The sequence below is a fragment of the Pseudochaenichthys georgianus genome, chromosome 7 (assembly GCF_902827115.2).
Source record: "Pseudochaenichthys georgianus chromosome 7, fPseGeo1.2, whole genome shotgun sequence".
Taxonomy (NCBI): domain Eukaryota; kingdom Metazoa; phylum Chordata; class Actinopteri; order Perciformes; family Channichthyidae; genus Pseudochaenichthys; species Pseudochaenichthys georgianus.
In genome coordinates, this window is record NC_047509.1 from 31,927,594 (window position 1) to 31,946,409 (window position 18,816).

An 18,816-nucleotide genomic window follows, 5' to 3' on the forward strand; every position below is an offset into this window, starting at 1 on the left:
ATGAGGTGATTTATCAAAGGTTTTTTACGGGTCTTGAACAAGGAATTCTTTACGTGCATTTTTTTCCTTTGCTAATTTCCATTGTTCTCTGCTGACAGGCATCTCCTCCGTCCCCTTCTTCACCACCACCACGACCACCACCACCACGGCCTCAGTCACCACAGCCGCTCCCACCACCACCACCATGCCTCCCCCCACCTCCCCGTACATCACCCGCCGCCCCCCAGGCACCATACGCAGGCCCTATGGCAGACGCACCACCACAACCTCAGCGCCTGTAACCACACCGCGACCCACCACCACCACCACAGAGGCCCCCACTACCACTGCTCCACCTCCAGCCACCACTGTAGCCCATGTCCGAGGCAGGCTGCACCACAAGAAGCCCTGCAGCTCCCACCCCTGCCTGCACGGGGGCACCTGCGAGAACGAGGGCAACGACTTCAGCTGCAAGTGTCCCGCCGGGCGAGGAGGCTCCGTGTGCGAGAAGGGTGAGTCAGCGCTTTTATTTCCTTTACACATTAGCAGAGGTGGTAGTAGTACTCAGATCTTGTACTTAGGTACACACCACAGTGTAGCAATACTTTGTCACAAGTAAAAGTCCTGCAATACAAATGTTACTCAAGGAAAAGTACAGAAGTATGAGCATCAAACATACTTTAAGTACCAAAAGTACTCATTATGCAAATGTATCCATTTCAGAATAATATATATTGTATGTTTTGATTATAACGATTGATGGATTAAAGTGTTCTCAAAGCTGGTAAAGGTGCAGCTAGTTTGAATGAATATACTGCAGGGTAGCTTGTGAATTTACTCCATGTGTAACTAAAGTCTGATTTGTGTTGATTATAATTCACATTATTAAGTAACTAAAGGTATTAAATAAATGTAGTGGAGTAAAAGTACACTATTGACCTCTGAATTGTAGTGGGGTAGAATAAAGCAACAACACATTTAAATCATCAAGTAAAGTTCATGACTCTCACAATTGTACTTCAGTACCACTATATTTGCTAAAAGTTTCAAAGTCTCCCCCGTATTTATAAATCCTCTGAAAAAGTGAGCTGCAACAGACTTCCCTTATCATTGAGCACGATAGCAATTAGCAATTACAAAGAAGCCCCAAAGGCTGATTTCGCCGCAACTGAGAGGTTTTTAGGCACTCCACTTTGTGCCAATCATGCCTTTTAGCTGGTCTATAATCGCTGCTAACCACTTCCTCAAGTGCTTTAATATATTTAGAAAGTAGTGGAAAAGAACCATTATGCTAAAAAACTCTAATATAAAAGGTTTCTTTAATTAAACTTTTGTCGTAAAGGAGAAAAACACATATATTGCTCATGTTAAGGGGCATCTTGTCTTATTGTAGCTTCACAAAGCGGCCGCCTAAAGTGAGGAACAACCTTCAGTTAGTGCCTGAATATGTAAATGCAAAGTTCTGTGGTCACAGACGTGAATGTATTGGGTCATATAAAGCTCAATAAGATGGCAGCAATCAGCAGAGAGTGTCAATTTTACTTTTAATCCGGCTGCTCTTCAAACACCTCAGAAGTGAGCGACCGCTGAGGTGTTCGCTAAAGCCAACACACTGAATCCAATCAGCGCCGCGGAGAAAATCATAAATCAAGGAGAACTTCTTGAGAAACTCTTTTGTTTCTTCCCCTCTTACCCTACTTTGGGATTTTCGGGGGGCTGAGAAGGAACCTCACGCTGCTGCATCTTAAGATAATTCACAGTAATTGCTTTGATGGGGATTAGCTGGTGGGAATCCATGTGTGTCTTTGAGTTAGTGCTAAATGAAGTCACGCACACACTTGGACCGCATGCTGGCCTCCCCCAGATCAATGCAGTCATTAGAGCTCATCAGCTGCCATTCTCCTCAGAGAGACGACAGAAAGACAGATGGACGGAGAAAAAAACAACCCGAGAGAGAAAGTGGATGATAATATCGTAATTGTCAAGTGGCAGAAAAACAAAGGATTCCCCTGGAGGCACGAGTGCTTAAATGTGGCTTGAGGGGGGTGAAGAGCTCAACTCCTCCTCCCTTTCTACCTTCTCCTTCTGGTGAACTCCTTCTTCCAAATAGCGTTCCTAAATAAACCGACCGCTTATTCTCTTTCCTCCAGATGCCTCCACCTCCGCTAACACTTAAGTATAAACGATAAAGTGTATCATGAAATAATAACAGGATTGCTTTTCCTCCACAGTGATCAAGTACTTCATCCCGTCATTCGGAGGCCAATCGTACTTGGCGTTCCAAACCATGAGCGCCTATCACACGGTCCGCATCGCCATGGAGTTCCGGGTATCCGAGATGACCGGGATCCTGCTCTACAACGGCCAGGACGGCAAGAAGGACTTCATCTCTCTGGCTCTGGTGAACGGCAAGGTGGAACTCAGGTGAGCCTCGTCAGAGTGTTCAGGGTCAACGACCTTCATCATCTGTTGATTCTGCCGCTTTGCTTCTGATTGAATCTGATTAAACCGCTATGATCCGTCCGCAGGGGAAACGGGGTCCTTTCAGCTGAGAGGGTGTAGATAACAATAAAGCCAATGGAGAGCACTGAAGATAATGAGGCAAATAATTACAGCAAGTAAACATGTTGAGAATACCGCTGCCAGACAATGTAATAAAAGACACAGAAGCTTCTGGACAGATTTTGCAGGCTAAGGCCACCAAGGCATGTTTTTCAGAAATGTGTTCAAAGCTTGCAAATGAAGCTCTTTGCATGATCACGTTTACAGATGGCGGGAACATATGTGTGCATTTCATATGTAATTTTTAATCACATATATTGCATTTACAGATGGAAGCAATGACTTATTAAATGCACCTCGTTATGGCTCATGGAGGCATTAGACTAATCATGTTGGATAGTACATGTAGTATGCAAATATATGAACACTGTGCCAGTTTCTCTTGCTTGATATGCTATCAGCTCATTGGATGGGCGTTATTGGTGGTTATCAGCATGAACACGGTGGGTTAGAAGGGGCGTGCTCCACCTACGATAAGAGTCAAAAGGGCCTTTTCATCTGTATATACAGTATGTTTGATCCCCAATATAATTACATGACGATACCAGCTTCTAACTGCTGAAGTAGTTAATGACAGGAGCATAGAGCAAGTCAGGTACTGTGTGAAAACACTACTCAACTATTATATATAAAAATGTTGGTAAAGCTACAGCGTTTCACTTTTGCAACATTTTCATTTCAAACCTTTATTTAACCAGGTGAATCCCATTGAGATCATCCATCTCTTTTTCAAGGGAGACCTGCAGCAGTTAGGTTCCACATGAAGACAGAAAGACAACAGAAAAACAAAAAGGACATCATACATAGAAGTGCAACAACTAATCGACTTAATCGATTAAAATCGATGACCAAATTAGTTTCCAACTAATTCAGTCGTCGATTAGTTGGTGACGTCATCACGTGTGTTTTACGCGCCGTTAAGCTCCAACGTTATCGGTCTTTTTATCGGTACTGGAGACATTCAAAAAATAGATGTCGTGTATTATTGCTACATAAACATTATATCGCAGTCTGACGGCCCGTCCACACTACAGCTTCAAAAAAAGCTTGGAGCTGGGCGTGTCTGGAGCTTGGGGATTTTATTCAAAGCAACGCGACCAACAACCAATCACATGAATCTCCCGCCCCGACATACAGAGCAAAAAACCCGGGGTTTTTATGGGAGCAATATATATATAAACTCCCCAAACAGGCGAAAACCTACCAGTTTCCCCCACTGTCTCTGCCACCTCCCTCCATGCCTGGTTCCTCCGGTTTGTATCCCGGTAGGTGAAGAGGGTCTGGTCATACAAAACCGGGTGATTTGCTACAGCCGATAATAGTTTCTCCTCCACCTTTTTTGAAATATAGAAATGAACGGCGGGATATCTCTCCCAGCTTAGACGCGGTTTGGATTGGCTACGGCTTGAGTTGTCAGATTTTCCGAAACGGGATTTGATTGGCTGGCGCTGCTAAATGTGGCAATAAGAGTTTAGCATGTAAGGGCGGTAACACGAGCAATGTGTCTAAACATTTAACAAAAGTGCTCCACATCCAGACGGAGGAATGCACCGGGTTCAACTGTCTTTCTAGTAGCTCTGTAACCCCATCCACGAGTCACGTTTCCACGTCAGCAACACACGGAGTAACAAAATTATACAAACATGGGTTAATGATTAGAGGTAACGGAGTTATTTATTTTGTAAAAGTTTCCGCTATTTTGTTTACAGTTCTGTCAACACATTATTAATACGATTTGTTAAAACATTGTTGTTTTCTTTTGATGTGAAATATTATTTATTTAATTTAAATAAAAAGCAATGTTATTTTGTTCACAATTTGTTTAGTTAATTTAATAATATATGTATGTTTGGATCAAGTATTCCTCTTTATTGTCTTGATTGTTAGTTTCCACATGCCTAAAACAACCTCAAACTAAATCTAAAAGTTGATGGCTAAATAAGAGCGTTTGAGAAATTGTGCAAGGCGTAATAGTCCGAATAGTCGATTAATCGTTTAATTAATCGATAGATTAATCGATTATCAAATTAGTTCGTTTGTTGCAGCCCTATCAACATAGGGTACAGGGTTTCAACATTGGGATATTTCCATCAGAGTGTGTATATCTTTACGTTGGGGAATAATCTCCCCTGCATGTCTTCCTTCGCCCTCTGACGCAGATGCCCAGCCTTGGGCAGCATGCTATCTAGTTATTGTTGTGGCACACCTGGAACACATCCTTCTTCCGGGTGTAGATAACCCCGAGCCATAAGCGACAACAAATGTGATTCAGTGTCCCTCAGCTGTTTAGTCTATCTATTGAAGAATGTTGATTATTAAATTCTGAACTAGTTAAAACGTCGAGCGACAGGAGGGTTCTTCAGAATTGATTGTGGCATCGCAACCGTGTGGCCAACTCGTGGCCCGTGACATGTCTTTTGAATACTCCAGCCGAAGCTCCAAATAAACCGTCAGTGTTTGCCATCAAAGCTCCAGCTCTCCTCGTGTCTCTCTGAGTCCAGACTCCTATTGCTTCAGAAGTTTCCCCCACATCTTATATATCTATATATGTTATTTTTCGCTGATAATTTGATCAAAAGTGACTTACATATACTTTAATGCCATAATGTCTATGGGATCTTGCCCGAAGACTTTTCGACATCTTGGTTTAAACCGCTAATCCTTTGATCGGTAGACTCTTATCTACCCACTGCGACACAGCTCCCCAGTCACCATTCTAAATGGGAGTGATTATAACTGCAGAGTGGCCATTCAATGGGCTGATAACATTTTAAGTGTATGGCCGGATAAGAATCTCTTTGTTCTGTAAATAAATACAGATTTGAATCTGAATGTGATTATTAGGACTATGGTTGTTTGTGTTATAAAAATGAAATTCCACAAACATTTTCATTATTTTATTTACGTTAAGTTGAATTAAGCTATCAAAAGACAACCAATGAGCAGAGTTTCCATTTTATTTGCAGAAATCTGATGAATAACCTTGGTTGTTGGCCACCTATTACTTGTAACACCATCCTTTTTCCCTTATCTTTCGGGTCTTGTGTTTCACCCTGACCCCTTAAAGCCCTTACAGTTCCCCTGAACCTAGCCCGGTTAGATTTCTCCATTCAGAGCAAAATCAATGGCAAACTAAAAGGAGATCATTAGTCACTCGTGCTTTCAAACGGAGCTCTGCCTTGGATCCAGAAATACAGCTGTGAGATTACCACCCACAGCTCTGCAAATCCGAGACGTGGGGAGGGAACTAATTATTTGTGGCTGATAATTGCTCTGAGGTTGCGCTAATACTAGCACGTGTCGGTGCAGGTACACGGCGGCTCTTTTCTGTCATGATATGGCCTCCTTTTTGTCAACAACACCTCATTACATAAAGGGTTTAATTAACAAGAGGGAATGGAGATTTTTTTTAAGTGAGTAGAGGCTTCATTCGAGTCACATATTTTGGAATCCCAAATGAGAAGTCCCACACCTTCTTTCTTTCATCTCTCTCTGTCTTCTGGAAAATATGAGCAGATTGCTTCTATTCATTAGTCGCTGCTCGATATAGAATAAACATGTTGGGTGGAAAATAACCCCCATCCAATTCTGTAAACTAATAAAAAGTGCTGCGGAGGTATAAAGTGACTGATTGACTGATTTATATCCCTCTGCTCTCAGGTTTAACACAGGTTCGGGAACTGGAACAGTTATCAGCAAAGTACAAATCAATCAGGGCCGCTGGCATCAGCTGGTGGTGACGCGCAACCGCCGCAACGCCATGCTCAGCGTGGACAACGAGCCGCACATCGAGGGGTGAAAGCCCCCGCGGCACAGATGGCCTCAACCTGGACACCGACCTGTTCATCGGAGGAGTGCTCGAGGAAATGAAGCAGGAGTAAGAACTAACATCTATAGTTGCACATTGTTGTATTCAGGGTCGAAAGAAAGTTTTTTTAAGTTATTTATTATTATTTTTTTACTATGTTACTTCTTACTGTCATGGCAAGATAAACTATATTGGGGGGGACGTGGTAAACAGCACAAAAACATCGGACCCCTAACAAAATGTAGAATGCTTTGGATGTATGGAGGCCCTGAGGGGCAAATAGGATAAACTAAATAAAGTGAGACCTGCGGGATACCTGGCTAACTGTCTTCAAGAGTCTGGAGAGAGCCCCGTCTTTTAGCTAAAGTCAAGATACTGATATCATAGGGACATTCAAACCATCGTAAATGTGTACCTTTTCATGCAATTGTACCCAGGCCTTGTGTCAGTCAACCATTCTGGCTGGCGACATTAAGGAGACAATTACGCTATCTCTCACGATAATCATACAAGTGCTCTTCCCGTTCTCCGCGCCGTCGCTCGAGCAGAGCGGCCATGATTGATTTGGGCAATTTGTCCTGCTGATTAAGAGTGCCGTGGAAGCATGACATCAGCGCCTCACATGCTCCTCCTTTCTTCCCACCTCGCACTAATGCACAGATCCCCTCTGCTTTCAGCTTTTCTCCTCTGGCAGTCGTGTGAGAAAAAAACATATTGAGAGTTGATGAATGTTGGACAACATAAGCCCCCAAGGTCGCACAGGGAGGCTCTCTCTTTGCTGAAGGAAGCACTTTTGAGAGTGCCTGTGGGCTGTTTTTCCTCTTTAGAGTGTGTGTTTTGTTTCTTCCTTCATGTATTTGTGTGTCTGTCTAACTTGTTGTCTCCCTACCCAGCCCACCATGCCTCGGCCAGCTTTTGGGATGAGTCTCCATCTGGTAAAACTGGCCCATTTTTCTTCCCTTTGCCCTAGTTTCTGTATTCTTTCCTTCCTTCTTTCATACCTCACAGTCCACCTCACAGTCCACCACCACCACCCCTACGCCCCAAACTCTGAACCCCCACGCAATCGGCAACAAACTCACTAACCTCCTCTTGTCAAACACACACAATCACACGATCCATCACTAACCCGGAAACCGGCACGAGCACGGTGTGAAGGCAGCGGGGTAGGATGATGAGTGATAAGAGAAGGTGAGCTAGCGATTTTCATCTGATTCTTGCCATGTCTCCTTCCAGCCACCATGAGGTTCAGCGGCTTCCTGCACTTGGACCAGGTGGAGGGCCAGGAGATATTCTACACCCCTGAGATGGAGGACCCCAAGTCGGAGCTGTTTGGAGAGACAGCCCGCAGCATAGAGAGCGCAGTAAGTACTGTTGGGAATATAGTTCAGTATCAATAGCTCATGGATGAATTTGCTTAAGACCTTTTCATGTTACCATGTACGTATTAGTATTACATTAATACACCAAATCATGGTGGTTCAATCATTATTTTTCATAAACAAAAAAAATATAAATTTCTCACACACACTTCTGAATAATTAAGAATATATAGAGAATTAGCGTTCTGCTTTTAATTTCAAGTACAGCATTAAAGCCTCAAGGGCTGTGTTAGCACAGGCACTAAATGAGCCTTCCAGAAACCCTTCAAATGTAATAAGTGTAACTATAAAAAAACTGGGAAAACAGACATGTGCAAAGACTCTTTTGTGAATAGCTTGCCAAACACTTCACAGAAGCAGGAAGCAGCCTCTCATGTGAGATTAATTAAGATAAGTCCTTATTCTGGATATGAGTGAGATAAGATTGGATGGTCAAGATGCCATTTTCTGTTAAGCAGTCAAAGCAGAAGCTTGTGCTATAATCGCAGTTTGGCCCTGGCGCACATATCTCTACTGTCCGTGTCTTTTTCTCAGACCTTTGAACAAATGTCTCTGTTGTCAAGCCAGAGCCTCGCTCCGCCGATGAAATGGAAAGTGTGTGTGTGTGTGTACACTATACACATCCAGCAGCTGTTGAAGCGGTGTCACTGGACCCCACTGGGACCTAATCTACTACCTCACAGCCATTTGTGTCGTGTCTGCACTCGTTACACTCCAAGCCTGTGTCTTTCTGAAGCCTGGTGCGCCACTTGATAGCAACCACCACCTCTTCATCTTCTAACACTGGAGCACACGCAGATATACAGCACACTAAAGAATTCCAGCTGGTGATGTTTGAGGGAAAGAGAGGGGAGAAAAGAAGATCGGGAGGTTTTATAGGTCAATGTTGGTCCATCCTTTCCATCCCTTCGGAGGATTGCACACAGCTACCCACAAATAATAGAGATTCAGTGCCTGAAGGAGTCATCTGAGCATTTAAGCCAACTGACTTGAAGGAAAGGCAGCTTTTTGGTAGTGGCGCTAATCTGGCCAGTCTGAAAATGTCATGATATCTTGAGCGATATGTAATGAAGCATACACGTTACAACATCACGAGTCTCACAACAACAACAACGAGTCTCCATTGAAACCTAGCTAATCCTTGTGGCCTCTTGTTCCAAAAATGGGTGAATATTAGGCATCATTTTCGTTCGATCTTACCCTGACTCTGTCACTGTGCCATTTTACAATATTTTACATCCTGTATGCATATTCAAACTAGATGAAGTTACACACAGTCATTCATTCAGAAGCAAATCCAATCAGGAGCACATGTCAGGGTTGCACGACGTATGTCTTGGCTCCTCCCGGAAACTTGTCTCTATAATTAATGCCACGGCTCCAGCTAAATGTCAATTTGTGCACCCGCACCTCAATTTGAGAGCAGCCTTTCCTGTTCGGAGAGTACAGTCTTCTGGAATTGGACTCGCTGCTATGATAGCGTAGAGCCCATTACCGGCCTCATTTATCATCTCTTCTAACTGTCCCTTCTCTCCTCGCTCTGTTTGACTCTCTCTCTTCTATCAGCTCAATGAGTTGTTCAGGAAGTCGGAGGTGCACAAAGACTTCATGAGTGTTCGTGTCAGGAATTTGGCTCCAAGCAACTCCATCTTGGCCTTTGTGGAGGCCCACTTCAAACCAGGTGAGAGATGGCAGAAGATTCTGGAAAAAACGAAAAAATAATAAGTACAGTAGCCAATAGAGAGAAGTTGGACTCCGTTATGGTTTGTTCACCTTTGTCTTTTAGCGAGCAAGATATCATTACCAAAAAAAGACTGACTTCATTTAAATGAAATTGGGATACAAGTCAGGCCACTGACTAAAGAAGACCTAATTACTTTTTTATGCAGAGTAAGCCACCATATCACTTTTTGAAGCACTTTATATTTCCACTTGTAACTCTTGGACTGTAAAGCTATGTTCTCCCCTGGGTTCCAACACTCTATTAGTCACTTGTTATGACTAGTATTCCAGTAACCTGCTCCCTCCATTGTTGAAATGTAACTGCATGTGGCCACTTCTGTACAGTAACAACACACATTTGCATCACCATGACTCCAAATGAACCTTGTCCTGTACACTTTACACTTTGCAGGTTAAGGACTCTTCTATTGTTAAAATAACAATGGAGAGGAATGTGTATCCTTGGCAGAGATGTGCACTCTCCAAATGCTTTCTACTTATTCTTTATTTGACTCGTAATATTAAACTGTGTTTGTCCTTATGAATACATATTTTAAATGTTGTTCTCAATGCCAAAACTAAAATCATAACAAGGTTTCTACTTACAGTAGATGTTCACATTGTTATTCATAGAGAGCCAGGCAAAGTTCCCAAAAAGGTGTAATTGAAGGCTTGGTCAGCACCTCCATTTGTCAACAATGGAAAAAGAATACTTTTCAATTGATTGGCAGGTGTCCTAATACAGTGACAAGCACTAGACAACTCAAGATGTTCTCCGTTAACGTTTGTTTACATCACTAATTCTGAAATCATAGGCATATATTTTTAATAAGGAGAAATTCCTTCTGTAACAAAGTGCTGAATTGCCATTATTAAGACTCATACATAACATATGTGAATATGTGAAATTCTTAATTATACGGTTGACGCCACAACTGGGCCTTTAAGCTCCTTTGCACCTTACAAACTCCACCCTCCCCCCATTTTGAGAGTGCAGTTTAGTGTCCTTCACACCCTTCATACGGCGCAGTGTTAAGCGGCTCTCCTCCATGGCCTGTAAAGCGAACATCTGCAGTTATGAGAGCGATTAATCTGGAAAAAAGCCGGACAAGCGGCAGGTGGAGGACAAGTGGCCCCCGGAGACCCTCCAGCTGTCATACACGGGGCCTTCTGATATATCCATCGTTCCCCCTAAAGAAGCCCGAGTCCTGTATTTGCTTCCAAGTGCTCCTCCGAGGCCGTGTCCTGAGTGTCTGTACCTCTTTGTTTATGATAGATACCAGATTCACGGTGGAAGACATTGAAGGAGCCCTGCTCAAACAGCTGAAGGCCTCCAAAGACACCAGCCTCGCTGTGAAGAAGCCAGAGGACGAGATATCCGCTATCACCGCTTCACCAATTATGGTAATACACAATACAGTGTGCGGGGATTAATAAAATGAAAAGGGGTTTTAAGTTATTCATGAGGTGATTTATCAAGGTTTTTTACGGGTCTTGAACAAGGAATTCTTTACGTGCATTTTTTTCCTTTGCTAATTTCCATTGTTCTCTGCTGACAGGCAATCTCCTCCGTCCCCTTCTTCACCACCCCCACGACCACCACCACCACGGCCTCAGTCACCACAGCCGCTCCCACCACCACCACCATGCCTCCCCCCACCTCCCCGTACCACCCGCCGCCCCCAGGCACCATACGCAGGCCTTAGGCAGACGCACCACCCCCCCCAACCTCAGCGCCTGTAACCACACCGCGACCCACCACCCACCACCACAGAGGAACCCACTACCAACTTGCTCCACCTCCAGCCACCAACTGTAGCCATGTCCGAGGCAGGTGCACCACAAGAAGCCCTGCAGCCTCCCACCCCTGCCTGCACGGGGGCACCTGCGAGAGAACGAGGGCAACGACTTCAGCTGCAAGTGTCCCGCCGGGCGAGGAGGCTCCGTGTGCGAGAAGGGTGAGTCAGCGCTTTTATTTCCTTTACCACATTAGCAGAGGTGGTAGTAGTACTCAGATCTTGTACTTAGGTACACCACCACAGTGTAGCAATACTTTGTCACAAGTAAAAGTCCTGCAATACAAATGTTACTCAAGGAAAAGTACAGGAAGTATGAGCATCAAACATACTTTAAGTACCAAAAGTACTCATTATGCAATGTATCCATTTCAGAATAATATATATTGTATGTTTTGATATAACGATTGATGGATTAAAGTGTTCTCAAAGCTGGTAAAGGTGCAGCTAGTTTGAATGAATATACTGCAGGGTAGCTTGTGAATTTACTCCATGTGTAAACTAAAGTCTGATTTGTGTTGATTATAATTCACATTATTAAGTAACTAAAGGTATTAAATAAATGTAGTGGAGTAAAAGTACACTATTGACCTCTGAATTGTAGTGGGGTAGAATAAAGCAACAACACATTTAAATCATCAAGTAAAGTTCATGACTCTCAACAATTGTACTTCAGTACCACTATATTTGCTAAAAGTTTCAAAGTCTCCCCCGTATTTATAAATCCTCTGAAAAAGTGAGCTGCAACAGACTTCCCTTATCATTGAGCACGATAGCAATTAGCAATTACAAAGAAGCCCCAAAGGCTGATTTCGCCGCAACTGAGAGGTTTTTAGGCACTCCACTTTGTGCCAATCATGCCTTTTAGCTGGTCTATAATCGCTGCTAACCACTTCCTCAAGTGCTTTAATATATTTAGAAAGTAGTGGAAAAGAACCATTATGCTAAAAAACTCTAATATAAAAGGTTTCTTTAATTAAACTTTTGTCGTAAAGGAGAAAAACACATATATTGCTCATGTTAAGGTGGCATCTTGTCTTATTGTAGCTTCACAAAGCGGCCGCCTAAAGTGAGGAACAACCTTCAGTTATGCCTGAATATGTAAATGCAAAGTTCTGTGGTCACAGACGTGAATGTATTGGGTCATATAAAGCTCAATAAGATGGCAGCAATCAGCAGAGAGTGTCAATTTTACTTTTAATCCGGCTGCTCTTCAAACACCTCAGAAGTGAGCGACCGCTGAGGTGTTCGCTAAAGCCAACACACTGAATCCAATCAGCGCCGCGGAGAAAATCATAAATCAAGGAGAACTTCTTGAGAAACTCTTTTGTTTCTTCCCCTCTTACCCTACTTTGGGATTTTCGGGGGGCTGAGAAGGAACCTCACGCTGCTGCATCTTAAGATAATTCACAGTAATTGCTTTGATGGGGATTAGCTGGTGGGAATCCATGTGTGTCTTTGAGTTAGTGCTAAATGAAGTCACGCACACACTTGGACCGCATGCTGGCCTCCCCCAGATCAATGCAGTCATTAGAGCTCATCAGCTGCCATTCTCCTCAGAGAGACGACAGAAAGACAGATGGACGGAGAAAAAAACAACCCGAGAGAGAAAGTGGATGATAATATCGTAATTGTCAAGTGGCAGAAAAACAAAGGATTCCCCTGGAGGCACGAGTGCTTAAATGTGGCTTGAGGGGGGGTGAAGAGCTCAACTCCTCCTCCCTTTCTACCTTCTCCTTCTGGTGAACTCCTTCTTCCAAATAGCGTTCCTAAAATAAACCGACCGCTTATTCTCTTTCCTCCAGATGCCTCCACCTCCGCTAACACTTAAGTATAAACGATAAAGTGTATCATGAAATAATAACAGGATTGCTTTTCCTCCACAGTGATCAAGTACTTCATCCCGTCATTCGGAGGCCAATCGTACTTGGCGTTCCAAACCATGAGCGCCTATCACACGGTCCGCATCGCCATGGAGTTCCGGGTATCCGAGATGACCGGGATCCTGCTCTACAACGGCCAGGACGGCAAGAAGGACTTCATCTCTCTGGCTCTGGTGAACGGCAAGGTGGAACTCAGGTGAAGCCTCGTCAGAGTGTTCAGGGTCAACGACCTTCATCATCTGTTGATTCTGCCGCTTTGCTTCTGATTGAATCTGATTAAACCGCTATGATCCGTCCGCAGGGGAAACGGGGGTCCTTTCAGCTGAGAGGGTGTAGATAACAATAAAGCCAATGGAGAGCACTGAAGATAATGAGGCAAATAATTACAGCAAGTAAACATGTTGAGAATACCGCTGCCAGACAATGTAATAAAAAGACACAGAAGCTTCTGGACAGATTTTGCAGGCTAAGGCCACCAAGGCATGTTTTTCAGAAATGTGTTCAAAGCTTGCAAATGAAGCTCTTTGCATGATCACGTTTACAGATGGCGGGAACATATGTGTGCATTTCATATGTAATTTTTAATCACATATATTGCATTTACAGATGGAAGCAATGACTTATTAAATGCACCTCGTTATGGCTCATGGAGGCATTAGACTAATCATGTTGGATAGTAACATGTAGTATGCAAATATATGAACACTGTGCCAGTTCTCTTGCTTGATATGCTATCAGCTCATTGGATGGGCGTTATTGGTGGTTATCAGCATGAACACGGTGGGTTAGAAGGGGCGTGCTCCACCTACGATAAGAGTCAAAAGGGCCTTTTCATCTGTATATACAGTATGTTTGATCCCCAATATAATTACATGACGATACCAGCTTCTAACTGCTGAAGTAGTTAATGACAGGAGCATAGAGCAAGTCAGGTACTGTGTGAAAACACTACTCAACTATTATATATAAAAATGTTGGTAAAGCTACAGCTGTTTCACTTTTGCAACATTTTCATTTCAAACCTTTATTTAACCAGGTGAATCCCATTGAGATCATCCATCTCTTTTTCAAGGGAGACCTGCAGCAGTTAGGTTCCACATGAAGACAGAAAGACAACAGAAAAACAAAAAGGACATCATACATAGAAGTGCAACAACTAATCGACTTAATCGATTAAAATCGATGACCAAATTAGTTTCCAACTAATTCAGTCGTCGATTAGTTGGTGACGTCATCACGTGTGTTTTACGCGCCGTTAAGCTCCAACGTTATCGGTCTTTTTATCGGTACTGGAGACATTCAAAAATGTCTCCAATATTATTGCTACATAAACATTATATCGCAGTCTGACGGCCCGTCCACACTACAGCTTCAAAAAAAGCTTGGAGCTGGGCGTGTCTGGAGCTTGGGGATTTTATTCAAGCAACGCGACCAACAACCAATCACATGAATCTCCCGCCCCCGACATACAGAGCAAAAAACCCCGGGGTTTTTATGGGAGCAATATATATATAAACTCCCCAAACAGGCGAAAACCTACCAGTTTCCCCCACTGTCTCTGCCACCTCCCTCCATGCCTGGTTCCTCCGGTTTGTATCCCGGTAGGTGAAGAGGGTCTGGTCATACAAAACCGGGTGATTTGCTACAGCGATAATTAGTTTCTCCTCCAACTTTTTTTGAAATATAGAAATGAACGGCGGGATATCTCTCCCAGCTTAGACGCGGTTTGATTGGCTACGGCTTGAGTTGTCAGATTTTCCGAAACGGGATTTGATTGGCTGGCGCTGGCTAAATGTGCAATAAGAGTTTAGCATGTAAGGGCGGTAACACGAGCAATGTGTCTAAACATTTAACAAAAGTGCTCCACATCCAGACGGAGGAATGCACCGGGTTCAACTGTCTTTCTAGTAGCTCTGTAACCCCATCCACGAGTAACGTTTCCACGTCAGCAACACACGGAGTTAACAAAATTATACAAACATGGGTTAATGATTAGAGGTAACGGAGTTATTTATTTTGTAAAAGTTTCCGCTATTTTGTTTACAGTTCTGTCATCACATTATTTAATACGATTTGTTAAAACATTGTTGTTTCTTTTGATGTGAAATATTATTTATTTAATTTAAATAAAAAGCAATGTTAATTTTGTTCACAATTTGTTTAGTTAATTTAATAATATATGTATGTTTGGATCAAGTATTCATCTTTATTGTCTTGATTGTTAGTTTCCACATGCCTAAAACAACCTCAAACTAAATCTAAAAGTTGATGGCTAAATAAGAGCGTTTGAGAAATTGTGCAAGGCATAATAGTCCGAATAGTCGATTAATCGTTTAATTAATCGATAGATTAATCGATTATCAAATTAGTCGTTTGTTGCAGCCCTATACAACATAGTTACAGGGTTTCAACATTGGGATATTTCATCAGAGTGTGTATATCTTACGTTGGGGAATAATTTCCCCTGCATGTCTTCCTTCGCCCTCTGATGCAGATGCCCAGCCTTGGGCAGCATGCTATCTAGTTATTGTTGTGGCACACCTGGAACACATCCTTCTCCGGGTGTAGATAACCCCGAGCCATAAGCGACAACAAATGTGATTCAGTGTCCCTCAGCTGTTTAGTCTATCTATTGAAGAATGTTGATTATTAAATTCTGAACTAGTTAAAACGTCGAGCGACAGGAGGGTTCTTCAGAATTGATTGTGGCATCTCAACCGTGTGGCCAACTCGTGGCCCGTGACATGTCTTTTGAATTCTCCAGCCGAAGCTCCAAATAAACCGTCAGTGTTTGCCATCAAAGCTCCAGCTCTCCTCGTGTCTCTCTGAGTCCAGACTCCTATTGCTTCAGAAGTTTCCCCCACATCTTATATATCTATATATGTTATTTTTCGCTGATAATTTGATCAAAAGTGACTTACATATACTTTAATGCCATAATGTCTATGGGATCTTGCCCGAAGACTTTTCGACATCTTGGGTTTAAACCGCTAATCCTTTGATCGGTAGACTCTTATCTACCCACTGCGACACAGCTCCCCAGTCACCATTCTAAATGGGAGTGATTATAACTGCAGAGTGGCCATTCAATGGGCTGATAACATTTTAAGTGTATGGCCGGATAAGAATCTCTTTGTTCTGTAAATAAATACAGATTTGAATCTGAATGTGATTATTAGGACTATGGTTGTTTGTGTTATAAAAATGAAATTCCACAAACATTTTCATTATTTTATTTACGTTAAGTTGAATTAAGCTATCAAAAGACAACCAATGAGCAGAGTTTCCATTTTATTTGCAGAAATCTGATGAATAACCTTGGTTGTTGGCCACCTATTACTTGTAACACCATCCTTTTTCCCTTATCTTTCGGGTCTTGTGTTTCACCCTGACCCCTTAAAGCCCTTACAGTTCCCCTGAACCTAGCCCGGTTAGATTTCTCCATTCAGAGCAAAATCAATGGCAAACTAAAAGGAGATCATTAGTCACTCGTGCTTTCAAACGGAGCTCTGCCTTGGATCCAGAAATACAGCTGTGAGATTACCACCCACAGCTCTGCAAATCCGAGACGTGGGGAGGGAACTAATTATTTGTGGCTGATAATTGCTCTGAGGTTGCGCTAATACTAGCACGTGTCGGTGCAGGTACACGGCGGCTCTTTTCTGTCATGATATGGCCTCCTTTTTGTCAACAACACCTCATTACATAAAGGGTTTAATTAACAAGAGGGAATGGAGATATTTTTTTAAGTGAGTAGAGGCTTCATTCGAGTCACATATTTTGGAATCCCAAATGAGAAGTCCCACACCTTCTTTCTTTCATCTCTCTCTGTCTTCTGGAAAAATATGAGCAGATTGCTTCTATTCATTAGTCGCTGCTCGATATAGAATAAACATGTTGGGTGGAAAATAACCCCCATCCAATTCTGTAAACTAATAAAAAGTGCTGCGGAGGTATAAAGTGACTGATTGACTGATTTATATCCCTCTGCTCTCAGGTTTAACACAGGTTCGGGAACTGGAACAGTTATCAGCAAAGTACAAATCAATCAGGGCCGCTGGCATCAGCTGGTGGTGACGCGCAACCGCCGCAACGCCATGCTCAGCGTGGACAACGAGCCGCACATCGAGGGTGAAAGCCCCCGCGGCACAGATGGCCTCAACCTGGACACCGACCTGTTCATCGGAGGAGTGCTCGAGGAAATGAAGCAGGAGTAAGAACTAACATCTATAGTTGCACATTGTTGTATTCAGGGTCGAAAGAAAGTTTTTTTAAGTTATTTATTATTATTTTTTTACTATGTTACTTCTTACTGTCATGGCAAGATAAACTATATTGGGGGGGACGTGGTAAACAGCACAAAAACATCGGACCCCTAACAAAAATGTAGAATGCTTTGGATGTATGGAGGCCCTGAGGGGCAAATAGGATAAACTAAATAAAGTGAGACCTGCGGGATACCTGGCTAACTGTCTTCAAGAGTCTGGAGAGAGCCCCGTCTTTTAGCTAAAGTCAAGATACTGATATCATAGGGACATTCAAACCATCGTAAATGTGTATCCGATGTAATGCTTGCTTGTTGGAAAAAATTGGAAAATGATCGTCTATATTTCAAATGTTGGCAAAGGAAAAACTGTCATGTCAATACTCACAGGAGTTCTTTGACTGACATTACTGTTTTTAAAATGTTGTAGCAGGCTCAGTTTTAAAGCAAGTATGAAGATACTGATATCATAGGAAATTAGAATTCCTTATGAAATTAAACCTATGATGCCATGATAGCTTATCGGAAAAATAGGAAATTAATCCTCCGTATTTTAGCCACATATTGGCAAGGGACAAACTGTCATGTCTATGCTCCCAGGAGTCCTTTGCCTGACATTAATGTGTTAGGAGGCTCTAGTCTAGCAGGCTCCGTTTTAGACTTTGAGTGGAGATACTGATAACCTATGAAACTAGAGACTTATGGATTTCCTGAGTATATTGACAAAACAGAACATACACCCTCCTGCAGCAGAACCAAGTGTTTTAACACAGCTCCAGGCAGTCACTGAACGATAGTTACGGCTGTAACTACGGTCCTATGAGTCCTGGATGACCGCCAGAGGCAGTGCTTTAAGCACTGGATATGTCCATCGCGCGCATGCGCAGCTCGAGTACCAATTACAACAACGTCACCTGTGACCCACGTGACACCAGCTATATCAGCCGGTGTCGTCAGAGGATCTGTTCCTAGAATCTTCTCGCGAGCACACAAGAATTCTGAGTGACAGGGAACTCTGGCGGTCATCCGGGACTCATAGTACCGTAGTTACAGCCGTAACTATCGTTCTATTTTGTCCCTGCTGACCGTCAGAGGCGGTGCTTTAAGCACTGGATGACGTATACCAACAATGTCATGAAGAATCCAAGCCCTTGCTCACCACTGGAAGCAGCGGAGCTCGGCAAAAGGACCCCCCCCAAGAATGGGGAGTGGCGACATTGACCTGATGACAACTGGAGAATGTGCCAGAAGACGCCCACGACGCCGCGGCGCAGATGGTCTCCAGGGGCACCCCTCTCAGGGCAGCCCAATATGTTGAGATGCTCCTTGTAGAGTGGCATCTCAGCCTGATGGCAGGGGGCGGCCACTGGCCCCGTAAGCCTGTGAGATGGTATCGACAACCCAGTGGGGCAGCCACTGG

General features: G+C 43.2%; 2 protein-coding genes across 2 annotated transcripts in view; both read left to right on the forward strand.

Annotated features, from left to right (window-relative positions):
* The window catches only part of agrn (agrin), a 295,804-nt gene that overhangs the window by 240,585 nt on the left and 36,403 nt on the right, over nt 1–18,816 (forward strand). The window contains exons 23-25 of the mRNA XM_071203838.1: nt 99–491; nt 2,211–2,403; nt 17,130–17,345. Of these exons, the coding sequence (XP_071059939.1) occupies nt 99–491; nt 2,211–2,403; nt 17,130–17,345 (802 nt within the window). The remainder of the gene's footprint in view (nt 1–98; nt 492–2,210; nt 2,404–17,129; nt 17,346–18,816) is intronic.
* Nucleotides 7,120–11,159, forward strand: LOC139434158 (agrin-like). The gene is made up of 5 exons (XM_071203658.1): nt 7,120–7,284; nt 7,586–7,713; nt 9,298–9,412; nt 10,730–10,857; nt 11,013–11,159. Exons 2-5 carry the CDS (start codon nt 7,591–7,593, stop codon nt 11,157–11,159), a joined length of 513 nt encoding a protein of 170 aa, XP_071059759.1. The 5' UTR covers nt 7,120–7,284; nt 7,586–7,590.

Bases quoted from the DNA above. Each gene is read 5' to 3' on its own strand.
- LOC139434158 (XM_071203658.1), top strand. From the start codon at position 7,591: ATGAGGTTCAGCGGCTTCCTGCACTTGGACCAGGTGGAGGGCCAGGAG. The intron at 7,714-9,297 runs GTAAGTACTGTT...CTCTTCTATCAG, and splicing joins CCCGCAGCATAGAGAGCGCA to CTCAATGAGTTGTTCAGGAA. The intron at 9,413-10,729 runs GTGAGAGATGGC...TGTTTATGATAG, and splicing joins GGAGGCCCACTTCAAACCAG to ATACCAGATTCACGGTGGAA.